General features: G+C 42.5%; 1 protein-coding gene across 1 annotated transcript in view; it reads right to left on the reverse strand.

The window, feature by feature from the left end:
* Positions 1-12,421, reverse strand: part of kcnq1.2 (potassium voltage-gated channel, KQT-like subfamily, member 1.2) — a 275,768-nt gene extending 263,347 nt beyond the window's left edge. Inside the window, exons 1-2 of the mRNA XM_050073644.1 lie at positions 12,193-12,421; positions 9,556-10,220 (exon numbers count right to left, since the gene is read on the reverse strand). Coding sequence (XP_049929601.1) covers positions 9,556-10,046 — 491 coding nt within the window. The 5' untranslated portion in view covers positions 10,047-10,220; positions 12,193-12,421. The remainder of the gene's footprint in view (positions 1-9,555; positions 10,221-12,192) is intronic.
* Positions 12,422-12,753: the final 332 nt, after the last annotated feature.

Consider the following 12,753-nt stretch of genomic DNA (forward strand, 5'->3'; position numbering starts at 1 on the left):
TCTGAGTGTAGAGAGGACACACATGCAAATAAGAGGCAGAACACAGCTCTAGGAAACATGTGAAAACAATTGACAAACGTGGGTGGGGGAGAAAACGCTGAACAGGTCCTAGCTGCAGGATCAGCACCTTGGGGAGCTCCGCGGCAGTCCTGACAGCTGTGCTCTGTTTTATGATGAAAACAAGTTTGAATAATATTCCACAGATATTTAGTAAGACCTTTCTTATATTAGTGATCCCACGCCTGCTTTACCTCGGGGAGCTTGGGTGCCTGTCCCCGTAGATCTGGTTCTGACGGGCCTTCACCTCCCACACGATCCATCTCCTCAGCTGTAAAACGCTCACTCTTTCCAGTTGGTAGGTCCGCCATCTAACTAGCTCTCCGCCATGCGCTCCATACGCGCCTCTTTTAAAGGGAATGAGAGGTGACACTCTGATTGGCTTATTGAATGATACGCCCAAAACACACCCATGACTAATTCACAGAGTAAGTCCAACCCTTTTAGACTCTCCGCCATGGCGCACAGTCTGAAAACGCGCTGTCTAAATAGCAAGTGACTGGGACACACCCATGTGCCGCACGCCTGGCGCTTTGCGTTTTAGACCATCTAAATAGGGCTCATTAACTCTATCAATCAAAAGAGCACATACCTACCAACACATACCTACCAACAGATGCAGGAAAAATCACGCAATCTAGAGATATCTGCTGCTTCACTCGGACTCAAAATCAACTCATCAAAAACCAAGGTAGTGCGCATCAACAACAAGAACAACTCTCCAATAATCATGGATCAAAATCAGTTAGAGGAGGTAGCCAGTCTTACATACCTTGGAAGCATAATTACTGTGGATGGGGGAACGGATGAAGATGTCATGGCCAGAATAGGAAAAACAAGGACAATATTCAACATTTTAAATAAAATCTGGAAAGCAAAAAACATATCACTCAAGACTAAACTGCAAATCTTCAACTCAAATGTCAAATCCACCCTACTCTACGGATCAGAAACCTAGAAGATGACCACCAACATCTGCAACAAACTCCAGACATTCTTTAACCGCTGCCTCCAACGCCTCCTTGGAATCTACTGGCCCAACATCATCTCAAATGTGAACCTGTGGGATCTCACTAAGCAAGAACTGTTGCAGAGCCAAATCAAAAGGAGAAAATGGAATTGGACAGGCCACACACTCAGAAGACCAAACACCTCCATTATAAAACACGCACTAACATGGAACCTGCAAGGGAAGAGGAAGCAAGGGAGACCTGAAGCCACCTGGAGAAGAACCACAGAGGAGGAGATGAAGGCGGAAGGGCTGTCATGGCGACAACTGACTAAGAGGGCACAAGACCGAAGAGGATGGAGGAGTTTCGTCAATGGCCTATGTTCCTTAGGGAATTTTAAGGCCTAAGTAAGTAAGTAAGTCAAAAGAGAAAGAGTCTCGATGTTGAACAAATTTTGGGGCCAACATTTTAAACCAAAAAATTAAATAGCATTATGAAATATTTCCCAGTGTACATAACTTGCTACGGAGAAATGGATGTGACCCATACAGTTCACTTCATCCAGTCAGTAATCTCTTGTAAGCAGATATCCAACAAGAGGTTTCCTTTCTGCCCTTTCCACATAGATGCAGGGGATTCACTATAGCCATTTCAATAATCTGTCCAGATATAAAAACACACAACAGAACCAAGTATGCCAGACAACATCTGTCCAGCTGCATTTTCACGAGGATAAACAGGTGCAATTCTTCTTCCACTGCAAACTGGTTGTGGTATAATGACGTTACAGTAGAGATGACCTTTATGAGATAATATTTTGATTACAGCCACTGCAAAATGAAAACACTAACGCTACTCTTTTTTAATAGTCTGTAAGTTTATCCCTCACTCAGCTACTGTTTTAGCTCAATTTCTGTCTGTTTCAGCTGCGGTAAGAAACTGAACTCTTAGATTCGGTGGATAAGAAGACCAAGATGTATGTTTGTAATCTGCTTGCAGCCTGAGTGAGAAGGGCATTTAGGAATCATGAGGATGTACATGTTCGTTCCCTTTGGTTATGTAAACGACTCAGAGGGAGTGGCCCAAACGTGAAGGGGATCATTGCCCCAGGTTGTCTGTGTGCTGCTGGTGAGTCTGCATGCCATTGCATAAGACTCTTTTCGGGTACTCTTCTCATATGCTGTCCTCAGTCCAAGGGATTTCTACACTCTCTGACTTACTCTGTCGTCATTAGCGTGGCATGTGTGTGTATATTTAGTGTTTTGGTGTGTGTACTCTGTGGTTGGACAAGCATGACATTTAATATTGTTTATTCCTTTTGTTAAGTATTATTAATATCATTTATTAATTATTTTTCAGCATCAAGAGGAAAGAACATGGTCCCTGACGACCCCTAAATAGTGTCTGCAACTGCAACTGCAATAGTGTCTACTTAAATTTCATTGAATAATTTATTTTCTAATTAGTTTTATGCTATGAATACTTTATTCAATATTCATGATTGCTTTTTATAGCACTTATTTTATAACAAAGTAAACAAAATGTGAAAAATAAAACAATAAATGCAGATTTTTTTTGCCCTCTGCCAAACAACTGGAGTTCTCATTGTGCAAAGTTAATGTAAATCCACATGAAAAAAAATCATCTGTTTGGGTTTCAAATTATTTTTTCGCTGCAACAACCAGCTCCATAGCTCACTCTGTCGGTTGGTCGGTCCAAAAATGTTTCCCCACCCTTTGGTGGCCACAGTTTTTGCCCTGTGAGACTGAAATTTTACATGAGGTAAAGTAAAGTAAAGTGTGTTTATGCATTCATGGGAGTGGCCTATTGAAAAAAGGCACTTAACTTTCAAATGGATTCACAGACTTGCCACTTTGGCTCATGAACAATCTGTCCATGAAATATTGGGCAGGTCTGGCAGACTGGCCTACCAAAACGTAGCATCAGGCCGGCTCAGACCAGGGTCCGACAACAACACAGTTGTGCTCCATTGACTCTAATGCAATCATTTCAGATTTCCTTCATTTTCAGGCTGGTTTTGTGCATTTGGATCTAAATGTTTGTCGAGTATTAATGATACTTGTTACCTGGAGAGGTTGGAAAAAGATATACATTTCTTCCCTGTTCAAAAACCAAACTCTAACCCTTTAAAGTGTAGGGTTAGCTAGCTAGCTACTGAAGATATAGCCTACTGAATGTATACACATGCTGCTTTTGCTTTTTAATGATTATAACAGTGAAACAAAGACCTACCCTGCTGTACAGGAACCAGTGAAGGGAAGCAGGAAACTTTGCTAATATTCAACCAGCTGTGTGTCATCACAGTGTGTGCAGATGAACGTTGTTCGACTTCCCCCAGAGATCCCTGCATATCTGGTGGTGGAGGTCCAGAAGAAGCGAAGCCAAACACTGTTCATCTGCACACACTGTGATGCCACACAGCTGGTTCAATATCAGCAAAGTTTCCCTTTATATTCATTGTCTTGTGTGGCGATCAGCAGTGATGTGGTGGTTCACTTTTACACTGTGATCTGTAGCCTATAGTTCGGCTTTAGCTTCTAACTATCTTTGTCTTTTTAACCTGTTGTTGCTGCTGAGTCAGTTTGACATCCTGGATATATCCTTCAAACACAGACTGTAGACCCCTCTGTCTGCTTCTCTCTGGAATCACTCTTTCAGCTTTCCAAAATATGATAATATTTCTTCAGGGAGTGCAGTTATTTACAGTGTGGGCTCCATGCTTACTGCGACAGCTTGTTGGACCATCACAAAGGGGCGGGGCTTAGCGAAAGGTCAATTGCATATGTAGTCAAAGCTATTGGGCGGCTGTAGCTCAGCCCGTGGGGAAAAATGGCGACAGAATGAAAAACTGAATTTACCCTTGAGGGCAGGGGCGCTGCCAGGGATTTTGGGCCCCATGAAAAGAATTTTTACTGGGGCCTGAGCACAGCTGGCCGGCAGGCCGCCGAAAATTTTTGATGCTATTTTACATAAAACGATGCATTTTGATGGTATTTTTGACTATCAGTCCCACATTTGTGAAAAAAGAACAATCTCTTCCTCCACTTCCACACTCCTCCCTGACAAACTTGAAGAGGATCCTGGACCTGGCTCTGTAGAGTGTACGTTATAGGGCTGACCCAAAAAATTCAAAGCTTCGAAGCTTCGTTCGATGGCACGGGATTCGGTTGTGAAAAAAAAAAAATCGAATATTCGGCCTTTTTTTTCTCTCCCGTTTTTAGGGGGGACCTTGAACACAACACCATCTCCGAAAAGGAAATAGAAAGCCCGACGTGCAATGAATGGAGACCTGTTATCCTGCTTGAACACAGACGACTAAATTCTTTCAACAATGTGACTCAAAATAATGATAAAATAGATTTTATTGATGTAAAATAATTTTCCTGCCGTGCGCGCCGAGGGTTTTAATTTTTAGTGTTAAATCAAAAGTTAAACACTACTTATCAGCAACCAGAAGGGTTTTTTCATTTGTGAATATTTTTATCTTAATTCTAGGGTTGCAAGAAACTACCTTTTCGCCATAATTTGTAAGTTATTAGTTAGTTTTCCAAAAAAAAAAAAAAAAAAAAAAAAAAGTTGTTTGCTTGCTCATCCCTAATTAAAATGATCACCTTCTTCTGAATATTAACTTTGTCCCTGGTCTTAATATTCCATAACTTTCCACCACATGAACCACTAACAAACCCACCTTGCTTTTTGAAATACTGGGTGACATACTAGCTGTCGACCCTTTGCTTCTTTCTCCTCTCTTAGCTTCCTTTCTTTCTGTTTTTGGCTACCTGATTTTTGAGGCATATTGCTGTCTCCGCCTCCTTACCAGCTGTCTGTGACAAATTACAGGCGCACTGCAGCTGATCCAGTCGGACTGAACCATTTTACGTAAATAGAGGGGGGGGGCGTTAATGTTTCCAAAACAAATTAAGTTATTGTTACCAGTACATAAAATATATTTGTGATTATAAGTTAGTTAATAACTTAGTGTCATATTATTTTTTGTCAGTATTATAATTTTATTTGGGGCCTCGCTGGGCCCCTCTTAATCATGGGCCCCTAGAATCCTTCTCCTTTTCCCCACTTTTCGGCGCCCCAGCTTGAGGGGCTAATGAAGGAATTCTTTCTTTCCATTGCAAACTCACGCTCACTCACAGAAATATTTCACAAAGAAATAAAAGCCTCTTGTCTAAAATCAGTGGGATTTATATCAGCTTTCAGGAACAAAACAAACTGGTCAAATCCATCAACTGTTACAGAAAAGGGTGATTTAAAGGATGTATGTACATCAACACACGTGTGTATATTGTGCAAGCATTAATGAGAGTCAAATGTCTCCCCATAGATCGGTGTGTTATCCCACTACTCTACCTGTTGATTGGACAGATGTTCTGAAACAGCCAGATGGAGTGTTGATGAGTGCATTTTCAGACCTATATATGTGAGCCAATATGTTCATGTATTTTGCTGCACTATATTCTGCAATCCAACCACATTTGCACATCTGTGAAGCATCTGTGAGTGCGTGTGTGTGTTGTGGTAGATGCATGCCTGTGTCTGCATGCAAACATGTGCTCTGTTTGTGTGTGCTAAATTGCTGGCTGTTGTGGAAATGTTGCTTAACCGGGCCTCAGCACGATAAAGGCAGTGATGAATTGAGCAGCCACCTGTGCGTGTGTGTGTTGTTTGTCTGCGTGGGTGTCATCCTAATGTAGAGCAGGCCTATTAGAGCCGACCTATTAGGGCTGTCGTGAGGGCTGCATACGGCCCTTTATGCCTCCCCTCTCCATTGCCAATCTCTAAAGAGGCCAGGAGAATAGATGGCCACCAGCGATAGCCATCGACAAGTAAGAGTTACTTAAAGGAGTGTCAGCGGGGATCAGTCAGAAGGGTTTAATATTAAATGAAGGACAGGCTCGGGTTCTCTCTCCTCTGTGAGGGGAGAACATTAGAGTCCCAATTACTGCTGGAGCAGATTATCATCAAGGCAGGGCACACAAAACACACATACACACAGGACAACGGGGAATCTCCGCAGTGTTTCCATTCATCTTTGACTGACAAAGGCGACGTCTTAATGAGACAGACTAACTCTCCTTCTCTTCAAGCACAATTTCACACAGACAGAGCTGAAAAGTGGTAGGCGTACCTGCCAATTTTAATGACTAAACATTACGCCTATGCTTAAATGATTAGGTAATTTGAAGGCAACTGAGCAAAAGCACTGTAGAGGGGGATGAATGTGTTTGGATAATGGATGATTTGGGAGTAACAGGACCTTTTAGAAGGTGCAGGCATTGAGGTTGCTGCCAGAAGTTGCATAGCAAACCACACACTCATGGTTATTCTTTGCCAGAGCTGCTTAACAGCTGAGTCATGACCCAAAAGTTAGAAGCTTTGATGGTTTAAGGTTCATCCTGAATTAAAATTTTTGAGAAAATGTGCAGGTTTTTTTACACACATTTGCCCACAGTGGAGGTGCTCCTGTATGTAAAAGGACGCCAGATACACAAATTACACATTTAAACAGTTCCCCAATACAAAATGTCCCCTGGGATCTATATATATATAAATCAACAGGTGATTTCCTTCTTTTAGCAAAATCCTAAATGATTGAGGAGCTTTTTTCCACCTGGACCTTTATGCTCTGCCATTTCTCCTCTAATCATCACGCTGTAACCTGTGACAGGCTGTTATGATACCAGATCTATCGCACATTCACATATATGGAGTTCTTTGTCGAGCCGCGAGCGTCATGTAGGTTGACATTACCAAATGTTTATGACAAAATCACTCGATGACGTGTGCGCACATCGAGAGAGGACAGGGAGAGACGCTGTGCTGCTGCCAGAGGAGCCGCTGAATGAGTTCGGCAAGTCACTAAAAGAGTGTGAGAAGTCCAGGGCTGTTCATAAAACATTCAGGACGCCACAGTTTATTCCACACTACTGAAGCTGCTCCTCTTTTCGGGGCGGATGTTACGTGTTTACGTTTACCGGAAGAAAACACTGCAGTCCTCGCTCCGGATAACAAGATGCTTGACGACGAGCTTCTTAGTGACTTTTTCGGGCTTGTTTTGCTTATATTCTTGAAGCAGCAGTACGACAGCAACCTTGTTCTGCTAATGCTTCGTCTGTTGAGGAGGAGAAGGGAGGTAGAAGGTCNTTTCTTTTATTCCTTACAAATAAATTTTGCAGCTTACTCAATCAGTGCAAACAAGGGTTGCCTCCTTCGTCTGGCTCAAAGCCAAAGTGTTGCCATAGTGGTGCATTCTTTGATTTCTTCGAGACTAAACTGTCCGCCATTATCGACTCCCCGTCACTGTTAAACAAACTCCAGGCTACAGTAGAGGCCTCGGCGCATGCGCACTCGCATCCCCTAGCTCAGTCCCCGCCCCAACCCCAACCCCCTCTCTCTCCTGCTCGCTGTGCGCTTGGCGAAGAGGCAGACACAGGCTGTAAAATGACGTATGCGGTCCGGTCGGAGTACCGAACCGAATTGGTATTACCAAGAACCGACCCAACCCTAGTATACAAGTGCGAGAAATTCTTTCATTCGGAAGTAGAAACAGAATATTCCAGCCCCTTACATCGGATTGAATTTTCAATCGCATTGGCCAATTTCATTCCAAATTAAGTGTTTACAAGATCACTTTTAATAGGAGAGAACTTTCATTCCGAATGAAAAGAGAATTAAACTGTCCATGTAAACGTACTCACTTTGAATTTTTCATATCATATTAAAAAACATACATGTATTATCTTGAACAAGATGAGTGCTGGACACGCAAAACAAAACCTACGTCCTTAAAAACACTCATTACAGTGTGAGCTTAATAAGGAACCAAACCCAATGTGTGGGAGTCCTTTAGCACTCAGGGCACCATTTCTTTTAATTGCACTGCGTTCTGGTTTACTCGTCCTGGGCCCTGCTCTACTTAAGACACAACATAGAATACTGCAGATGCCTTTTAGCCAATTAATGCCCCAGGTCAGGATGCACGTGTAACTATAGCAGCGGCAGCAACTAATCCTCCTAACACTCTTTCAAAGTGTGTGGGTAACACGCTGATCAGGATGCTTTTAACTGTACCCAAACTACATCTCCTGTTTGAGGACAATTAAAGAAAAAGATATAGTGCTCTGTGGCGACAGAGGAGCAAAAAAAAAAAAGCCTTAATACGCAAACTTTGGAACATCCATATTTGCACGCAAACAGGGAATCCAAATTAGCCCCACCTTTTGTGAAAAAATATCTGTTTATTTGACTCAATGTGTGATTCAGCTGAGCACAGAAGAGTTGAGTAAATGCCTTTCAATTGAACTTCTATTATTATCATTCACATTTTCATCTAATCTGGTCTAAATCCATGGGCTCAGGGCTTACCATGTCGTCTGGGACTAAAATGTGGGATACTTTAGAGATCATGGAAGATCCTTTAGTCACATCATGTTAGCTGGATACAAAGGGGAAATTTTACACTTTGAATATAATGTGCTGAACATATTGGAATTCTGTGCATTTGAGGTCGAAACTAGCACAGGCTTATGTGCATATGAATTAATCTGTAGGATGCTTGCAAGTTTTTATGTTTTTACCATGGATTTTTGTATTATTTCCTCTACCTAATTTACACCACATGTCCGACTTAGTTTCCAGGATATTTGAATGGAGTTACATGAAAGATGGAAACCAAATTAGGGTGTCAATACAAGACAGTATACACCAAAACTTATGTGTGTGACAATCCAAATTCTTCAGCATGGTCTTTTCCAGTCATTACACAAGCTAAAACACTCCGATTTTATCAGTCTAAGCACATTAGCACCATCAAAGGAGAGGAGAGTGTTCCTAAGTCACAGTTAATAAAGTGATTCATGTAGCTGTGTTTTATACTGTAGGTCAGAGAGTTCTCCTGGCAGGTCAAGTTAGCAGCATCAAGGAGGAAGCGCCATGTTTCATGCATGAGGTGGCTGATTTGTTGACTGGAAGACAGAGCGAAATAGACCAGATTGGTTGACCAGATCACGCTGACCTCTTTCTCTTGGTTTATCTTAAAACAACCGCAGACAGCCAGCAGGCCACACACACCTCTCCTTGTGTTACTGGGAACCAGAACTTAATACTGGAGGGAGCAGCACTAGATGTAATTAACGAGAGAGGGACCGGAGACACCACACAGGCCTGAAGTCAGACCCTCAACTAGACTGTTAACTGAATTTGTAACAGCTTGTAATAAAGGTGTATTGTGATTAGGTTTATTAAGTTTCCCAAAGTTTCAGATACACCTCATGAAGGCTTTTGTTCTTCTATTAATTGAATGCTAAAGACTTAATTTTGCATTGTGTTAAGGGAGATTGTTTTCTGTAAGCACTCCTAACAATGTTTATTTACCATAAGTCTGTCTTTTGAGACTAACACATGCTTGTCCATCTCTATGGTCACCTGTAACTATCTCTACTCATTCAGCACTGCTGCCAAACTGACCTGCAGTCTGTGCTGAAGTCAGTACACACAGAACCAGACAGGTACTCACACGAGGAAGTGGTAGAGGAAGCATTTCAATCCAGCAGGTCTCTCTAGGAAGTTGTAAACATCCCCCTGCATGCTAGTCTTGATGTACGGGCTCTGGAAATCCTTTTGATGATGATGCAGCCAGCTCGAACGAGGGAGAGGCGGAGGGCCAGAGGTGATGGAGGGCTGGCTGCGTATGGTCTGCCGCGCTGGCTTCATTGTGTCTGCTGGCGGACAGCAGGGAATGCCTGATCCATTATTCACCGCTGTGGGGTCTAGTTCCAGTGAAACAGGAGAGTAGTGGCTCCTGTCGGGCGCAGGAGCCCGTAGGGCAGAGCTGGTAGTTGTAGTGCCGATGGAGGCCGCGTCCATCTCCTGGTCCAGGCTGAGGCTGAGGCTCGTGCTGGCGTATCCGTTAGGTCTGCAACTTATGAAGGAGCTCCCCATCCTGCTGCCATAGTCGCGTTGTACGTGGCACGTCATGTGAAAAGAGTGTGCACGCCTTTCCCCCATGGTCAAGTTCAGAGAGGGCCGAGGAGGACTTCAAAGTCCTGGAAAGTCCTGGAGGTTATGACCACGATTCAGGTAGAGAGAAGGAGTCCAGCAGCATAAGACACCTCGCTAGGCATGGCTAGCTACCGGCTGCAGACAGGAGCTCTCTCTGCTGCACTGCATGTGTGTCCATACCTGCAGTGGAAGAAGTGACATAAGTCCTGGAGATAGTATGACTGTAAGTAAGCCTTGCCCTCTACAGGAGGAGCCTTGTTAAGTACTCATCCGTCATGAAAAATACAAGACGTGGACACTCTAAAGCTTACTGACCCAGTAGCAAATGGGTGAGGGCTGCCAAAAAAGGACATTTAAGAGTTTGGACATCTTTATTTCAGTACTCTTAATGCAGAAATGAAAAAAATAAACTCTTGCTTTGCATCCAGTACATAAACATCTGCTACTGTACCAGATGGCGTTCAAGCATTGCAGAAAAATACATTTAATCCAAAACACCATCAGATTACAATCTGGAAAATACTATACTTCCCTCAGCATGTTTCTACTGAGAACTCACCGGCAGTGAGTTCTCAGAACCACATATGTGGTTATCTGAACCACCTGTTATGTTTATAGGTCACTAATGCAGACTATGGCTTTTGATTGTGCAACAGTCCTACTTCTTGCTCTGAGACAGTGTAAAGCGCCACGGGTATCCCATGTTTGTGACGTTAAAAAGAGAGGGATAAGAGAAGGGATTGTCATTTGTGAGTAAGAAATCCCAGTGACACTTCTATGAACTTTTGCAAATGTTTTTACAGGTAGGCTATTACACTGTGACTCATGACCTGTGAAAATAACACAAAAGTAACATGCACGTAATATCACTGGAACAATATCATGCATGAGGTAATATGGCAGCGTCAGGTCAGCACACGAGTCCATTTCCGGCTCTCTCTGAGGATTTACAACTGTTAAACCTGTTGCATTGCCCTTGATGGATGTCAAAACCTGCCTCGTTGTTTCCCATCTGGGAAGGTAAAAACAAATGCACAACATGCACTTTGCTGACATTTTTAAGCCACTACGGCTACAATGTGAGCTTCCAAAATAGTTACACAGAACATGTGACATCACAGGAGCTTAATCAACATGCAGGCAGAAGAAAATTAGACTGATTAAAGCCACGTGAATGATTGTTGTGCAGCTTTTTACTCCGCTTTCTTTGTTGCAGTCACGTTAAGCACATTCGTGTGGACAGACACAAAAACAATGCATGTTACTATCATGACAAAACGTCCACTACCTGCCTTTAGGTGCAATAAAGTATTAGCCATAATATTAAATCTATATTAACAATAACAGGATATAAAGAGAAGCAAGTAGTTTCCTGAGCGGAGCTGCACATCAGTAACACGTCCTAATTATTGCGTGCAAAATCAATTTTTTATGTCTGCAAATTAACCTGTAACTAAGTCTGGGCAGCGTGTCAACTCAAGAAAACCACTTTCCATCATGTCAAAGCGAATCCTACTCCCTGCTGACGTGTGCACAATTAATTAGTGTATCAAAGGGTAAGTAGGTGGTGCAGTATCTTCTCTGGAAAGACACCGAAGCAGGTAGTGTGATAGATGGCAGACAGATGTTGCCTAAAAGGATCGGAAAAAGTGTCATGGGACAAGAGAGGTAGTCTAATTGGAGGCAGCCACCCCCGTCCATATCTGTCCTCAGCTATGGATGAACTGATGACAGGACCCACATGGCTGCTGTCTCCCTGTAGATAGAGTTTCTACCTTTAAAACTACACAGTCATGATGCTCACAATGAACTGTCAGACGTGCTTCAGGCTGCTGTGGGACTCTACAGTTACACAGTATTGTGTGACTTTCCATTAAACTGAACCCCTACATGAGGGCATCTGACACAATTACAATGACAGCATGTGAGTTAGAATAAATTAAACAACATGAAGCATCTGATCCCTAAAAAAAATTACTTTTCCACCTTTCCTCTGCTTAACTAAGCTCCTGGAAGCAGCTGCAAAGCACAGGTTGAGGTCTGTTAAATGATGCTGCATAATCAAGCAAATGTTAAGTCAATATTTGCAACAATTGCTCCAGGCTAGTGTTAGTAGCTGAGAACAGCAGAGAACATACGTGTCAAATCTTACCTTTAACTCCAGAGACACAAGTTTTAATGGTGGTAAATGATATATAATGATCTCAGAAGCCTGGCAACAAGTTCGGGTTTTTTGGGGTTTTGAATCAAAAGCAAAATCCAGTCGTTAGATAACTAAATTAAATAAGTTAGAACTTGTCCTCTGGCGCTAAAAAACAAACCCTATCATCGAAAACACAGTGAAAGCACAAGTGTTTCATCGGCTGCTGCCTGCGGGACTCTCCTCCCTTTGAAGTGCATCGCTGCTTGTGCCTGAACACAGGCGGCGTTCAGGGGGTGTGGGAAAATCTATAATCTAAACATCACAACACAACACAGAGCGAGCAACCTGTTAATCCACTATTACAACTGAGTAGAAAGTTGGGAGGTTGGGCAGTATTACAGATTTTAAGAAGAGGTAAAATCAATAGCAAAAATATCCTTTATAATAAGATGTACAATATTAGATTATTATTTGCAGAGGTGGGTAGTAACTAGTTACATTTACTCAGTTACATTTACTTGAGTAACTTTTTGGATAAATTGTACTTTTCAGAGTAGTTTTAATGCAAAA

The sequence above is a fragment of the Epinephelus moara genome, chromosome 20 (assembly GCF_006386435.1).
Source record: "Epinephelus moara isolate mb chromosome 20, YSFRI_EMoa_1.0, whole genome shotgun sequence".
NCBI lineage: Eukaryota > Metazoa > Chordata > Actinopteri > Perciformes > Serranidae > Epinephelus > Epinephelus moara.